Source organism: Pseudorca crassidens, chromosome 11, assembly GCF_039906515.1.
Source record: "Pseudorca crassidens isolate mPseCra1 chromosome 11, mPseCra1.hap1, whole genome shotgun sequence".
NCBI lineage: Eukaryota > Metazoa > Chordata > Mammalia > Artiodactyla > Delphinidae > Pseudorca > Pseudorca crassidens.
In genome coordinates, this window is record NC_090306.1 from 98,484,269 (window position 1) to 98,501,616 (window position 17,348).

General features: G+C 43.7%; 1 protein-coding gene across 1 annotated transcript; it reads left to right on the forward strand.

The window, feature by feature from the left end:
* Positions 1-3,821: 3,821 nt before the first annotated feature.
* On the forward strand, positions 3,822-17,137 carry RBX1 (ring-box 1). Its single transcript, XM_067698197.1, has 5 exons — positions 3,822-3,968; positions 5,883-5,961; positions 10,857-10,927; positions 14,075-14,160; positions 16,946-17,137. The coding sequence occupies exons 1-5, from the start codon at positions 3,891-3,893 to the stop codon at positions 16,956-16,958; spliced, it is 327 nt and encodes a 108-aa protein (XP_067554298.1). The 5' UTR covers positions 3,822-3,890; the 3' UTR covers positions 16,959-17,137.
* Positions 17,138-17,348: the final 211 nt, after the last annotated feature.

Consider the following 17,348-nt stretch of genomic DNA (forward strand, 5'->3'; position numbering starts at 1 on the left):
CACTACCATGTCATTCCTCAAGTCCTGAGGTCCCTAACAGGTCTGCCCTCTTCTCTCCATCTTTCAGAGTCTTACGTTTTAAAAAATATATATCTTATCCAGGGATTTTAGTTGTACTTAGAGAGAAGAATAGGAAAAAGTATGTCTACTCCATCTTCCCAGAAGTGGAAGTCCTGCCGAGCACTTTTGAAAAAGGCATATCTGACCATGTGGCTGACCGGTTAAAATCCTTCAGTGGCTTCTCATCACTGAGGATAAAGACCAAAACTCTTTGCATGGCTCTACTGAACATTCTTGCAAGACCTGGCCCATACCAGCAGTAAATGTTTAACAACTGACTCTAGGAGGGTAAGGGGACCCCTGGTTTGTAGTGTTGGCTGATTTCCACAGTGTAAATACTCGATTATGGCCAATTTCAAGCTAACAACATGACATTGCTAAATATAGAATTGGGAAGAGAGACTAACAATTGATTCTTGCACATCTTTGCAGACATTTTATATCATCCTCATTCTCTTCATACTGCAGCCATTCCAGGCTTCTTTATGAGTGCACTATGCATTCTCCAGCTTCCAGCTCCTTCTGTACACTGTTGGCTCAAACTGGAATGCCACCTTCTTCCATATCCCTCAGTATGTGTGAGTGCTGGAGCCAGCTTGCATCAGCTTATGGAAGCAATTGTTAAATTTTCAGGAATTTTGCAATCTGGCTGCTAAAGCTACAAATCAGGACTTTTTTTTCCCCCCCTTTCTTTTGTTAAGAGCTGGATTTTTTAACATTTACCAGCATACCACTGCATCCACTCCTCTTTGTCTGGCTCATCCTTCAATCTCAAAACATTTCCTCTAAGAGGACTTCCCCCACCCTCCAGACTGTCCTTCTGCTTCAAGGCACCCTGTACTTCCCCTTTCCTAAAATTCATTGGAATTATCATGAACTGACTATTGCCTCTCCTGTTACACATCATAAGTTCAATGATGAAAGGGGACTTTGGCAAGTACTTAAAATGTCAGATGTCTTTTTATCCAGATCAGCATGGTATAATTAACACACAGCACGTTCTGTAGATGTTTTAGAAATATTTGTTGAGGGGCTTCCTTGGTGGTGCAGTTGTTAAGAATCCGCCTGCCAACGCAGAGGACATGGGTTCGAGCCTTGGTCTGGGAAGATCCCACATGCCACAGAGCAACTAAGCCCGTGCGCCACAGCTACTGGGGCTGAGTTCTAGAGCCCATGAGCCACAACTACTGAGCCCACGCGCCTAGAGCCCGTGCTCTGCAACAAGGGAAGCCACCGCCATGAGAAGCCCGCGCACCACAATGAAGAGTAGCCCCGCTCACCGCAACTAGAGAAAGTCCGTGCACAGCAACAAAGACCCAACACGGCCAAATATTAAAAAATATTTAAAAGTCCAGGTTGTTACCTGTGCTTCTGACCTACCATTGTCGGGGAGGGGAAAAGTTTTAAATAAAAAATATTTGTTGAATGAAAGAATGGCTGGATGGATGAACTGAATAGAACTAAAGTAAAATTACAACCTATGGCATTGTAAACTAAGTAAAATTTTGAAGGATAGGAATCTGTACGGGGCCTACAAAAAGTTTTCTTAGGTTTATGCAGCAGGATCTAGTATACAGAACGCGGTGGCCAATCATCACAGCAAGGTAAATCTCCAAAGGAGAGATCAGTACATGAGGTTTTCATAGCTTAATGGAACTGCCCCACTGTAGCTCTTTACAAAGCAAACAACTTGTAAATCGTTGGTGCTTCCTCTCTCGTACCTCTACCATACCTTCTTCCTACAAAGCTTAAAAACTTTAAAAAACTTAAATAAGATTATGTCACTGTTAGTCCCCTCCCCTACTTTATCCCTCCAATATCTTCCCATAACATCTTCAATAAAATCCCTACCTGATCTGGCCCCTGCCTGCCTGTCCAACCTCTCTTACCACACTCCCCTTGCTCAATAAGCTTCAAGTTTATTCATTCAACACATACTGAGCACCTACAACTTACCGAGCACTGTTCTAGGAGTATTTGTTGCCAATAAAGAAAACAATAAAAAAATTCCTCTTGGTGGGACACACAAAAACCAATAAATCTAATGAGTAAGTGAAAAAATATGTTAGAAGGTACATGTACCATTAAAGAAAAGAAAGCACAATAAAATGAATGGGAAGCATATCATACAGGGCCTTTTAAGCCCTTGGAAGGACTTCAGCTGTAATGTTACTCCTCATAGGGGACTTATTTGATCACCGAATTTAATACTGCTTCCATCTCCCTTCAGTCTCATGACCTTGTTTCCACTTATTGATATCTGAGATTTTCTGGTGTTTATTTGTTGACTTGTGTATTATCTCCCTACCAGGAGTTAGACTCCTTCATCACAGTCTCTCCTGTTTATAACAGGACCTGGTACATACTCAGTGAATTTGTTGAATGAAGGATAAATATGCACTCAATACCTTAGTTTACTATGCGTTTCGGGTATTCCTGCAGGAACACAATAAATGACAGAACTCTTAACGTGGAAGCATTAATTTAACAAAACTTGGGCTTAGAAAAACTTTGTAAGGTTCCTATAATGCTTTAAGGTCTCACACAATTATTCTCTATTCTAGTCTGGTTAAAGCTGTGGTGGTGTTTTCACAGATTCGTTGTTCTTGTTTATGATTAAGACAAGGAAACAAATCCTACTTCTTCTGGTTTAACAATGGAGTCAACACAATCAATCACTCTTCAATTCTCTTTTAATAGAAAATATGAGATTTCAAACAAGCTAATACAAAATTTAAGAGTTATCTAGCAGAGTCATACCTCTGCAAGATTAGAGATGAAAAAGGGGCGGGGGGCTGGTCTAGAAAAGGGAGGGTGACATAAAGTTCAGGTGCTTTGGCTGGGAAGGAATGACCAGTAAGAATAAGTGGCAAATACCTCACACAAACACTTCAAGAAGTACAGTGACTGCAGATGTGATCATGGCTCAAAGAGAGGAAAGAGGACCGAAATTAAGGAGAAAGGACCCCATAGTCCGATGACCAACTGAGGAATGGGAAGTGTGTGCTCAAGTGAGTTAAATGTAAATCGTGTTCTTTAACCGAAGGCCATTCCGAGTTGGACTGGTATTTTGGGTGGGCTGTGGCTGTCATCTCCCAGTCTCCTAAGCCTCCTCCCTCCACCTATTTCAGGTGGGCAGGTGAAGGCAGGGCTACATAATGCCTGCTCAATTTGATCCTGCGGAAGCGGGGGGCTCCAGTCTCCCCATCGAATCCTGAGTATTTCCCGAATTGGAATTAGGAAACCAAACGGTGCTTCAGGCCTCCCAGGGAGGGTAGCAACTCAGGCCGGGCTCGTAAGCGGGTCAGAATCTGGAAAGACCAGTGTGAGGTTTCGGGTTTCGGCAGCGGGAGGCGGGACGCCCACCCTCGCCCCTTCCCCAAAAGAACGCGACGAGGACCAGCGAGCCGGGGAGCTCGGCGGCGCCGGGGAAGGCGAGGCGGGGCCGGTGCTGCAGGTCGCGGCCCAAGCGGAGGAAGCAGCCGCCGCCCCAGCTGAGGGAGTGTGGCCGTGGGCTTCCCGGGGGAGGGCGACGAGAACGAGCCCTTTCGAACGTTTCCACCCGGCTCGCTCACTTCGGCCCAGCCCCGCCCGGCCCCGCCCCAGACGCTCGGGCCACCGCCTCCTCTCCGCCAACGCTGGGTAGGTGGGGGGTGGGGGAGGACAGCGCCAGCGCCTTTAAGAGGCGTGGCCACATGCTCCGCCCCCACCTGCCCCTCGCGCGCCAGTGAGGGGTGGGGCGCGGGAGGAGGTGCCGGGGAGGGAGGGGGAGCGAGGCTTGCGCTGACGCGCAGGCGCAGTAGCCGGGCGACGGAGCGTGTGTTTCCAAAATGGCGGCAGCGATGGATGTGGATACCCCGAGCGGCACGAACAGCGGCGCGGGCAAGAAGCGCTTTGAAGTGAAAAAGGTTGGGTCTCGCCAGCGCCTTCCTCAGGGAAGCTAGAGAGGCGTGGATCTGGCTGGCAGGCCCGAGGATGGCCAAGGCGCGGAGGAAAGGGCTTCATTTCAGGGCGTTCCTGGGACAGGGTACCACGAAAGGAAGCCGGTGGGCGGGTTTTAGGGTTGATCGGCGTGACTGCCGCCCACTGTCAGTTGCAGTATTGGTTTCGTTAGGAAGCTGAGGGGCCAATCACGGAGGTGCTTATTGAGATACGCGGGATTGCGACTTGGCTGCAGGAGCCAAGCGCCTGAGCTGTCACTGGAGTGGTGGAGGGGTGGGGAAGGAGAGGGTGGGGTGGGAGGAAGGGGGAGTCGGAGTGCTGCGGTGGATGGAGGATGGGGCGGTGTGGCGAAAGCCGGGAACCTGAGGTCCTACCGCTTTGGAGGCCTCTGAGGACCCGGGCTGGCGATCTCCGTGCCCCGCCCCTGTCCGAAGCTTGGGGTCCCTCTGAGGGACCCCGACCCGGTCCTCGCCTAATCGAGGCCTCCATTAGCCCTCTCTGGTCCTCGACCCTGCCGAGTTAAAGTGTCTCGAGTGTAACTCTTGGCTCTTCTGAGAGGTCTGTTGGTTTGTCACACAGCTGCCCCAGTCCTGTGGTCATATTCAGAATCCCGCTGTCCAAAAAAAAAAGAAACATGGTGGAATTTGTTAAAAAGAAAATGCGAGCCCAAATCTTGTGTCATTTAGGCAGGGTTGAGTACTAGTTGCGAACGACCTGGTAAAAGTGGGAAAGCAGAAATGTGGGACGTGTCTTTTTGCATGAAATGCCTTATAGTTGTTTGCCAGCAGTTGGGGAGAAAAGTGCCGATTCCCACCCAAGATAAAACAGATCTGTACAAAATGAAGACCTGAAATAGGGAAGATGTTATTCCTGGAACATCTGGCTAAACCCTGACAATATTCCCCCTCCTAGTGCTTTTTGGCGTTTCATTGTGGGCCCTGCATGCTCAGTTACAGCCAGCAGCCATGTTGAAGAATAGAAGTAGGATTTTTTTCCTCCAAGTTGAAGCTGTAGGGTGAAAAGTGCTGAAGAAGTTACTAGACACTGAGAATTAGGCTTGAAAGAGATGAAGGTTTGAGAAGTAGCACCAAATTCGTGGATGAAAGGGAGTTTGGGAATATTTATAATTGCAGAAGCCAGAGGGTTGAGTTACTTAAATACTACTTTTAGATAAATTCTTATGGAAATTATCTTAACTGAATATAACAGTTTGAGCATGTAAAAGTTGAAAACAGTTTATTTGATGATAGGAACTAAACAAAATTCTGGTGAATTTTGGAGTTTGTTGTGCAGTTATCTTGTAAGATTTAAGTGATGACCTTGTTCTGAGTATTGACACTGCGTAGTTATCCAGCTTATCCCACGATTACCCGTTTTATGATCCAGTCATCATCTTAGTTCATTGTGTTCCTTGTTTTCGACCTCCCCATTCCTGCTTCCAAAGTCTCCTTGAAGAGCAGATATTTGTTTATGCAGAAATTGAGCTCTTCTGCAACTGCCAGGAGAACCTGCACAGTAATTCAAGTTTGTGATTATTAGACCTAAAACAGGCACTTATAAATTATTCCTGATTTGTTTGCGTTGATATGGCTGACTAAACTGTAGGAAAAAATAAAATTAAAAGATGACATTCATTTCTGTATTTATATACTCAACTGTTTGGAGAATGGGTGAGCGTACGTGTAACCTACTCTTGCTGTCTGATATAATAAATAAGAGTAATGTAACCTCTAGAAGCTCTTTTGTTTAGTGGTCCTTGTGGCCAAAAAGTTGATAACTGGAGCATGAAATCCTAGAGTGTCGTGTGTGTGTTCTGTGTGTGTCTATGCTTGTGTTACAAGGAGAGTAGAGTGCATTGTTCCCCCTTTTTCTCTTTGCAGTGGAATGCGGTAGCCCTCTGGGCCTGGGATATTGTGGTTGATAACTGTGCCATCTGCCGGAACCACATTATGGATCTTTGTAAGTAATTGGAGGAGGATGGGAGGAAGTTGAGAAGGTTACAGAGATTGCGGCCATCCTGATGTGACCAGTTTTCTTCTTCCCAAGGAGATTTAAAGTACAATCAGAGCACTTGGGGTCTTGTCCATCTAGGCCATTGGTATGTTTGAAATAAAGTAGTTTTTTATGATGTCCTGCAGGCGTACCCCTCTCTCAGAATAAATCTACTCAATCTAAAGATGGCAAGGCCACATTTAGAATGAATTGTGGACACAGAGGTACTATTGATTATATCCTCTCTGTTTCCCATCTTGTAACCAGACTCAAAGGCAAAAATAGTGAAAGAAAGAAAAATAACTTTGAGCTAAAATGTTCTGTTAGAGCTAGTTTTTGCTGGGGATTTATGAAGAAAAGAAACCTGAGTATGGATTTTCAGTGTTAGCCCAAGTGTAGTTAAGGGGACATCACTGCCGACATCTAAATAGGCAGTTAATTGCTCTAAAGAAATTTAATTTAAATTTCCACATATTTCGTTGCACATAGTGGTCAACACATAGTGGACTTAGTATCCTTGTAGTAATAGGGGCAAGAATGTTGATCACACCAGGGACAGTCACTATTCATCCAGGTACTAAAATGGTTTGTTATTGAGATCAGGAATAGGGCAAAGAAATTGCAACTTTCTCGAATTGAAATTATAACTTATTTCTTAAATGACTTACCTGCCTCCTCAACTTTATCTTGAGCCACTCTCCTGCATACTCTGGTGGTTCCTCTGACTTTCTTTCCATTCTTCAAGTGTCCATGCTCTTGTTTAGAGCCCTTACATATCCTGTTCCCTCTGCTGAAATGTTCTTCACCTCTTCTCCCCCTATCTTTGTCTAATGCAGCACTGTCTAATCTAAATGTAAGCCTCAATTGTGAGCACATACGTAATTTAAAGTTTTCTAGTACTCATATTAACAAAGTTGAAAGAAACAGATGATTTGTATTTTATTTATCCTACTATATCCAAAATATTTTTATTTCAACATGTAATCAACATTTTAAAGTGAAATATTTTACTTTTTTTTTTTTTTGTACTAAGTCTTCAAAGTGTATTTCACACTTCCAGAGCATCTCATTTCAGACTAGCCACATTTCAAGTGCTCAATTCTCACACGTGCCCAGTGGCTACTTTATTGGGCAATGTAGAACTAACCCATAGTTGGTCTTCAGATCTCACCTTGAACTTGCTCAAAGATGTTTTCCCTGACCATACTTACATACACACAAACACAAGCTATGCCAGTTCTGTTAAATATTTCCAAGACATCCTATAGTTTTCTTTGTAGCAGTCATTTAATTTAGTTGGTTCTTTATAATTCCATGTTATTTACTGATGTGTTCCTAGCATCTAGCATAGTGTTTCGTACTATAATACTACTATATCTAGTGATAAACTATAATAGGTTCTCACTAGATATTTGCTCAGTGAATAATAAAAACACAAAATAGGAGACTAGTCTGTGGTCATTGCAACTTGGAAAGCACAAATCAAGTATTTTGTGCGGGAAAACAATCATGGCATGTGTTGGTAGTTTACTGCCCTTGGTTTCTTTGAGTTTTGACCCTGTTTACCTTTTCACACAACAGTCAAAGCAGATCAGCAGCTACCATGATGTTTAATGTAGAGAGAAGGAACCCATCACAGAAATACACATGCACAGTGTTAAATGTGCTAGGGTGGGGTTTTTGATTACGTGCTTGCCAATTCCTTGCTGTGCATTTTCACAAGGAGTTGTGCCCAGAGAAAATTTTACTTTCTTGGGGCTCTTTTCTGTAATCCTGACTTGTTTTTAACCTCTGTATTTAAGTCATTGTGTGTCTCTCTGGATGCAAGAGAATGCACTTCTTGGGAAGATGGTGACAGACAAAGGCCACTGATATTCTGTCTTCTCTTAGTGTTGAACACTTGAGGGGTCAATGTGGGCTTTTAGTTAGACACCTGCTTTATCATATATTTTAAATGTCAGATGCAGAAGTAGGACGTTGAATTCCTATAACAAACAAAGTATTTTCAAATCATGTCTTATGTTCATTTGATGAATATTTATATCCTGGGCATTTTGCAAGGTCTAGGATAGAAGACCTGAGATCAGGTCTTTACCCTTATGGAACATACCCTTCTGTTTATTACAGACACTAAAGAGAAATCTGGTTGCTGCAACTGGGCTTGTCTTCCTTTCAAAAATAGATGAATTATGATGCTTGTAAAAAGACACTTTTGGGGCTTCCCTAGTGATGCAGTGGTTGAGAGTCCGCCTGCCGATGCAGGGGACACGGGTTCGTGCCCCGGTCCGGGAAGATCCCACATGCCGCGGAGCGGCTGGGCCTGTGAGCCATGGCCGCTGAGCCTGCGCGTCCGGAGCCTGTGCTCCGCAACGGGAGAGGCCACAACAGTGAGAGGCCCGCGAACCACAAAAAAAAAAAAAAAAAAGACACTTTTGTTAAAGATGAAAATAAGAATCTTGATCTAGCAATGGCCATTTTCTAATAAATTCTGGTCTGGCATTAAATGAATAATTGTATACAGAGCCGTAAATAAACGAGTGATTATGGCTGTGCTCCAGTTGAACTCACCTACAAAGCATTCTTGGTCTGAAGACTTCCTCTTTGGAATCCAAATTGTTACTACCTGTCCTACTATAGCTTCATACTTATTTTGCATTGCCCTATTTCTTGGTTCTTTTAGAGAACACCATCTGCTAGGTGTAATTTTCTCCATTGCCTCAGGTAATCTTGTTCCAGATGAAGGGGGCATCCAGAAGTGCTTAGACCCAGCGTCTGCCCCTAAGTTAGTCTTCTCCTAAAACCACAGGTCCATCAATATTTTCAAAGTGTGAAATCTCTTCACTTCCAAGAAGAAGCCATTGCTTCCTTAGCAGTCCTCTGGTTGTAATGCTCTTGTATTGAAGTATAAAAGTCCTCAAGCTTTATAAGTCACATGAAATCAACTTCTGCCTTTGCACACCTGTTGTGTGCTGCCTTTCTGTCTGTTCTAGGCTGACAGAGAACAATTCCTTCCCCTGTTTAAACAAATGACTAAACCCCAATGCTCAGCCTCTGGACCAAAAGCTTGAAAACATTTTATCTTTGAGGACATTTTACACTTGTATTTAGTAATTTTTCATGCCTTATCCCCTTTTATCTGACGTTCTGTATTGCAATCCTATTTCTGATCTTTTTTTATTATTATTAAAGTATAGTTGATTTACAATATTATATTAATTTCAGGTGTGCAACATAGTGATTGAATGCTTTTATAGATTATACTCCCTTTAAAGTTGTTATAAAATATTTCCTATATTCCCTGTGCTGTACAATATATTTTTGTTCTTTGTTAGGAGTTTTCTGATAAGAATAAATGTATATTTGGCCCCTATTCTCTCTATTTATAGAAGTATTTTTTGTTTGCTTATTCAGATACTGAAAGCCTAGTTTGCACTAGGCATAGAACGACAGCCCCTTAAAAATACGTAGACCTAGAAAAATTTAAACATGATAATGTACCTTGAAACAGTTTCATTATTTACTTAAATAATAATGGTGCCTCTTGCTTAGCTAATTTCTTAATACATAGTCCTCATCTAGGTGAGATGATCCAACTTGAAGGACATCAGATTTTATCTTCTCTGCCATCTCTTTGAATAGGGTGCATTCACAGCCCCCATACATTCTTGAATATATGGCATAGGCCCTAGATTCTCCACTTTTATCAGAAGGAAAACCAGTTATTCTCTTTGTAGTGTGAATCTGGGTAGCATAAGCAACTTCTGTGATTTCAGATCCTTTGCCTTTCATATTTTTGAAGGGTGGGGGAAAGAACATTATGGTATATCTCTTCCCCTAAGACCAAATGTATGCATTAACATCTCAGCATTACTTTCATACAATGTTAGTATTTTCCGCCTATGGAAGTTTGAAGTAATTGTCTCATTAAATAGTCTTTCCTGAAGCTTTTTGTTCTTCAGAAGGGAGACTCCATTTAGTTACCACCTTCAGAGAAAGCAAATTACACATTAGTAATTCTTGTTCGTTGAATATTTATCCCCAATAGAGCTTTACTCATCCTTTCTGGATCTCAGTCAGATTTTTTATTCTATTTAAGTTCCCTCCCTTCCCCCTCTATGAAATTGATACTTGGATACATTTGCAGCAATTTGCTCCATTCACCGGTGAGGATCACCTCAGGGGCAATAAGTGTCACTTAAGTGGTAGCCCTGAGTCTCCTCTAACCCGTTGGCCTCACAGATCTGCTGTGTTGACGGTGTTTTAAGGACTTGAGTTTTGACGTCCTCATGCAGAGCGTACACTGCTCTTCGCCACAGGCCTCTTCACCCCCTTTTACTTGCCCTCTCCCAGCTCCATATGTCTGCCTGACTCCTTTAGGGACTAGAGCTTGTCCCCCAGCTAGGCTTTCATGTGGCAAACCTGGGTGTTGTAAGGGCCTGAGAGGAAGCATTCACCAAGAATAGAGATGCCAGTTCTCAGAACAGTAAGAGTTATGAGGTGGCTTTAAGAATTTACTAAATTTACCAGATTAGGAGGAATCACTGTCATTTGGACCAGTCAGGTTATGTTTAGAGTTTAAAAGTACTCTTTCCTTCGTTACTCTGTTTTTGAACAAGGGGAGGGATTCATTGCAAAGCATGCTGTTAAGTCATATCTCTGCCTTCTCTATTCTTCACCCCTTTCCACATTCATTAAAAAACAATTATGACTAATTAACCACTTGAGATTTTGTTCATGTTTATGCCATCACCACCAACCCCCCCCCACCCCCAGTCGTGTCATCGTGTAATCGTGCAGGTAGGGCAGCTGTAGGTGAAAAGGTTGTTGCCAGGGTCCAGTGCTGTCTGCTCTTGTTCCCACAGGCATAGAGTGTCAAGCCAACCAGGCGTCTGCTACCTCTGAAGAGTGCACCGTTGCGTGGGGAGTCTGTAACGTAAGGAAACATCTTTCCCTATCAGCATGGCTTGTAAACATAGTACCACTTTTCCTGCTTTGCCGGTCTTGAAACTAACTAGGAAAAAAATGACTAGCCCACTTTTCTCCCAAAAGGTACACAAATATTAAAAAAAAAAAAAAAAAGATTTAAAAGCATTGTACTGTTCACCTGTTATAGGGTTAAAATTATTAGTTATTGCAGAGACAGTAGTTTGTCTTAATTATAAAGTGTACCAACTTTTGTCAGCAACATTTTGGGGATTCATCTTTGGGAATTGCCTTCAAAGCCTATGGTACAGTCTTTGGAATATTCTGTTAGTGGAAATCTTTACTTTCGTAACACATTTTTAAAAGGCTAGGTGTCTTGTGCAACTAAGGTGAATAAATTGAGTGTCCGTGTGTGTGTGTGTGTGTGTGTGTGTTTTAGGTGTGGCAAATGTACTAAGTTAGGATTTGGGTTTTTTTTTTAATGTGGCTCATGCCAGAAATGTTTTGTACAGCATCTCTGGACTGAATGTACGGCCTTCCAGGGAGTGACAGCTGTGAAGGATAATAGACATCAAATATGTTATTTCCAGCACGTGTTAAAAATTCATCCTTATAGACATGTAGTCCCCGTCATAGGAGCTAAAATTGTCCTGTCCGGGCGTCCTGTGCCCAGGAAACAGAGGGCTCCCAGCATGACACAGGCCTAAGAAGTCAGACTCTGGAGTCAGACCATCATTCCCTGTCTCTGGGACTTGCTAGGTGACTTTGGGCAAAGTATTGGCCTCTCTAAGCCTCGTATGAAATGGAGGTGATAGTAGATTGCATAATGTCACAGTCACGATGAAGTGATTTTATGTTAAAAAGTGCTTAGAGGAGTTGGGGGTTTTTTGGGACATGAGCCACCCATCTCCTTGCATGCCCCTGCAGTAAACCTTTCTCTGCTCAAAAAAAAAAAAACTGCTTAGAACACCTCCTGCATGCAGTAAGCGTCTTTGTTAATAGATATAAATAAATAAAATTTGGGGTGGCTGTAGTTCCTGAAGAGAGAGCTATCAGTACTTTTCTCCCTCGGGTTGAGGCTCTCCTCCCAGCCCACACCTTGTGGGGCACCTTCTCCATGCTGTTGGGGCCCTTCGACAGTTTCACAGTAGCCTCTGGCCAAGGGACAGTGTTTATCATTTATGGGGATAAAGAATAAAGCTCATCGGGCTCTTTGCTCTCCCTGGCATCCAGGCGTATACTAAGAACCTTGTCACTTTGTGGTGGAAGGAAAAGGAGTGAGCTTCTCCTTAAATTCAGCTCAGGAGAGTCGAGCTCAGAGAGCCTGCCACCAAGAAGAGCCAGCAGGTGTGCCTGAAACCTTTGGACTAGTCCCAGGTTCTAGTGCTGGGTCTTCTACTAACCTGCTCTATGAATTAGGCAAGTCACTTAACTCTTCTGGTTATACAGACAGTTTCCTGTCTGTAAAATTAAGATAGTAATAGCCGTCATGCTTGCTTGCCTGGGTTGCTGGAGGCTCCAGTGAGGTAATAGATGTTTACAGACTGCCTGCAAAGTGTGAAGCACCAGGCAGTGTATTTTGAGACTGCTCAGTGTACTCATCAATATGTCTTAGATGGTTAACAGGAAGAAAGCTGGGAACAGGGGCATTCAGGGATGCTGTCACCAGCCCTGCAGCCTCATTTGCAGCCCGTCTTTCCCTCTGTCTTCGGAGGTGGCTGGGGAGTACAGGACCCTGTACTGCTGCAAGGTGCCTAACGGGGCAGCTGGGAGGTGGAGAAGGGTGTCCTGAACGCCCTTAGGTGAGCCTGTCCCCACTGCCTGGGGATTGAGAAAAATGCCTCCGCTTGCTGCCTTTTGGAAATTTTGTTTTTTCTCTTTTTCAGAAATGATGAGTTGTGTGAGCGTCAGGAGGAAAGGGATCTTGCAAAGGGCCACTGCTCTGGGAGAATGTTTGTCCTGTTGAGTAGCCCCAGTGCACCAGCCGTGGACTCTAGTGTTTGTCACGGAATTCTCTTTCTGTCTTTGTGCAAAGACAGTTCACAAATGATAATCCACATTGTGATTCTTAAGTTCCATGTATGTTTGGGGGGACACGCTGACCAGAGTTCAGGGCTGTTATTAAGCCAAGCCTGCCAAGGCTTTCATGGTGTGTTGGGGTGTCAGCACTTCTCCCCTGTCCCCACTCAGCCGACCCGTCATGGCTCAGGTGAGGAGACTCCTGTTGTTCCGTCCGAGTTCGCTGCTCACACGAGCAGGGGCAGAGGATAAACATCCATTGCAGAGGTGCTGTGGTTAGCGTCTGCACGTCATTAACACGTACCAAAAAGCTGCACACGGACTTTCCTTCTCCCCATATCTGAAGGCCAACTCCTCGCTCCCTGTACCAGTAGTCTTGGTACTTTTGCCCTTTTACTTCCTGTCTTGATCATGGAATAAGCCCTTCGACGCTCTTTCAGCTGTTTGCGTGCAGTGTGCCCATCGTAATACTTCCTTTTACCCTAAGTTTTTATCTCATTCCTTTTTAAGACACAGTCTCTCACCCACTAAAGGCTCACCGAGTACCAGGCTGTTGTCATATCAATACACCTATAAACAAATGGGGAAATAAAGTCCTTTGGAAAGAGTTGAGCTGCGTGTGGAAGATCGGGGAAGTGCCCCTCTCAGCTCTGGGTGATGTCAGGGATGGCGCAGTACCCACACTGAGTAGATGCCTCTGCTCCTGGGGTTCCCTTCTCCAAGGTGGGGAGGGCAGCTGGGTCCCAAGAAGGGGGAATGTTTGAAATCCACGTGTGATCAAGGGCCTCCCTGCGTGAGCCCCAGTAGAGTAAGCCCCCCCTACAGGCCGCATAGGACCAGGAAGCCCCACTCCATCTTCCCTTAGGGAAAGAGAGCTCACTGCTAGAACGCTGCTATGCTTCCTAAATGCACTCTTCCCTTTGGAGGAATGACGTTTCTGACATGTTTCACTGGACTTAGCCTCGTACCTAACCAAGGTGTAACCCGTTGTTGACCTTTTGTCTCCCGTTGTGTGTTGCCTTCCATCACTCTTCTCCAGCCCCTGTGTGTAACTACCCCACTGCCCTTGAGATGTATTGTCATCAGAGAGCTGAGCCTTCACAGGATTATTTTTAATAAAATGTATCTTTTCTTCCAGCATGCTTTTCACTTCCACTGCATCTCCCGCTGGCTCAAAACACGGCAGGTGTGTCCGTTGGACAACAGAGAGTGGGAGTTCCAAAAGTAGGTGTCTCTGGATGTTTTGACGTTTTAAGGTTGGGCTTTGTGGTCAGTATCATTCTTGGACTCACGTCAAGCTGGAGGGTGCACAGTCTTAGAAAATGGAGACATGGAACATGCCTTGTTTTCATAAACTAGCTTTTGGTTAGTTAGACAAGGACTCATCTATGTGGAAAATGCATAGGTGAATCCACATTAGAAGCTTGCGGCCTAGAGTTTCCCAACTATCCAGGTTCTATGAAAGTAGAAAATATAAGAATTTGCAAACTATTAAATATTTCCAAAATCGCATCAGTAATAAGGCTCCAGAGGCTAACTAATGTCAGGTGTCTTTGCTTTGGGCTAGAATTATATCCACCTATCATGTTGCATTGGTTTTATCTCATGCTGATTAATTCTGATACAGCGTTTATGGCTATCTCAACTAAATCATTATTGTTGTGGCTGTTAGTAGTACGTAAATAAAACATGACATGTAAATTTTCAGAAATTCAAGTGGTCAAAGGGTTTACCACAAAAGATGAGTCTCACCTTGTTCTCCTCATCTCTTTCCTGGAGGTGGCCGTCAGCAACAGCTTCTTAGTGGCTTTCCCGAGTGTCCCCGTATATGTACTTGAATGTATTTGGATATACATGTAGAATTTTTTATATCCGTAGTAGTAATTCCTAAAAGAGGAATTTCTGATTAAAGAGTATGTATGTTTTTATTTTTGATAGTGTCAGATTTTCCTTTCCCAAGAATATGTGCTAATTCACAGTCCCTACAAACAGTGAAGCAGGAGGCTCCATTCTCCATTTCTTGCCAATGTTCTGTTATCACACTTTTCCATCTTAGCTACTGACAGGTGGAAATTAGTATTCAATTGCATTTTTAAAAATTTTCAGTGAAATTGGGCTACTTTTTATATATTTTTATGCCTATTATATTTTTGTGCGAAACGCTCTTTTATCTGTTGAATTTTCAGTCATTTTCTTGATCAAATTTTTAATGAAAAGGGAGATTTTTACTTAAATATGAGTTTTGACTAGCAGAATATTCTTATGTTTAAAAACCAATAAATAGGGTTCTTTAGTTTGTGAAATGTTTACAAATCACTTATTGGTACAGTTATCTTGTTTTTAGACTTGATTATTTATTTTGGTAAAGAATTTTGAAAGTCTTGTGAAATGCACGTTCATTTTTTAAGAAACCTGCCAAATAACTCAGTATCTTCATACCATCACATTCCTTTCAGCAAAGTATATGCTAAGTAATGTGTAAGATATAAAAATGTGTGAGACAGTCCTTCCCTGTCCTTGGGGAGCTTGCATTCTGAGTGGAGCCATGACATGACGAGTAATACATGTCAAGGCAGAAGCACTGTTCTAAGTTCTCAAGAGGCCTTTGTAATTGGCTCTGCCCTGGAGCAGGCTCCAGGTTCCGTCTTGGACCAAAACTGTCTCATGTAGCCCATTACATGTGCCTGGGGCTGAGCCTAAGAAGTGGGGGGTGTAAAGAACCCTCCTGTTGGGCTTTGACACTGTCACTGTATCCAGCTGGTGACTTTGCCTGGCCATGGTTGTCAGTGCACTGGGAAAACAAATTCATTAGAAGCAAATTGCAGCATGCTTAAATCTGATGGACAACTTCCGGGTTATTCTCCAGCCCTCTAACACACACTGGAGCTCTACCCTATGAGGACTTTTTTAGACAATATTTAAGTGAATTTCTTACGTGAAGTGCTTAAAGAATCTAGTACGCCTTCAGGATGATGGAAGCAGTGATGCAGAGTTCTAGTGCCCTGGTTTCCATCCATATAACAAAGTATTTTAATCAGAGGTGAACTGCCCACAAAGAACCACGACAAAAGATTATTAAGTAAGATAATAATGAAGGATTTTGTGTTCACAAAATCCATTTAGGGACTTGCCTGGCGGTCCAGTGGCTAAGACTCCATGCTCCCAATGCAGGGGGCCTGGGTTTGATCCCTGGTCAGGGAACTAGATCCCACATGCCGCAACTAAGAGTTTGCGTGCCACAGGTAAAGATTCCACACGCGGCAATGAAGACCCTGTGTGCCGCAACTAAGACCTGCTGCAGACGAGTGAATAAATAAATAAATAAATACTTTTTTAAAAAAGGAGAAAAGAAATCCATTTATATGTGGAAGAAATTTCCTGCCCTTGTTTGTAATCTTGCTAGAGCCAACTTTTGGCTTCTGGGGAAATCAGAAAGGACCTGAGATCCATACCTAGTTTCTCTCCACAGTTCTCTTTCTGCAGTGCTGAGTGGACTCAGGGCTATAATTGGAACTGGTGATAGATTTTGAAATTGAAGGCTGTTCAGTCACTGGTTTCTGTATTTGCCTTACCCTAAACTTGCCTGAGGACTGGAGTTGAGGTGAAGAGGCCACCACTGGTAGGGGAGGCCAAGAGTTCAGGCTGTCTGAGCTACTGCCTGGGGCAAACAGGTGGAGCTCCCTTTCACAAGCACGGCTCTGACTTCTCCCTCTCGCCTCCCTGTTACTGCCTGGTGTCTGCCTGGTAGCTGGAAGGAGTCAGGTGGGTGCAGCTGAGTCCGTGGTGAGGCGGGACCGTCATAAGAAGGGGGTGATAAGTAAGATGTTCTAGGGGCCAGTAAGATGAAAGGGGCAGAGACCAGGGTCGTAACCCGGTCTTGGCACACACTTGTGGTCACTTACTTCTTTTCAAAGTTTTAACCAGGTTTGCGGATATATTTAAGCAGGTTTTATAGTCTCAAACAGGAAATTACTAAGGAATTAATTAAATAATTTACCTTGTCTTTCAGGTATGGGCACTAGAAAAAGAGAATTGTTCCGTCAAGCTCGACTGTATCATTAGCCACTTAATGACTTGCCCTCCTGTTACTTAATTATAAATTAGGTAGAACTGTGTTTTTTCTGCTTTGTCTTTTCAGTTTGCTATTCCTGCACCCATATTGTATTCTGTGTCAAATAAAATCCAGTTGGATTCTAGAACAGATGCCGCCTCTTGTGTACGTGAAAAAAGTGAACATAAAAGGACCCCTCTTTCTAGGTTGGAAAGCCAGCTTTTGAAAGTGAGGTGTTTGTTCGTTAGAGCCAGAGCAGAGTCGTCCTGCGAGCATGTCTCTTGGTCATGAGGAAGCCTGGTCCACAGCCCGGCTACTGATGGCAGTGTTGGGTTGGTCGCCTCTCTGCTCCGAGCTCTTC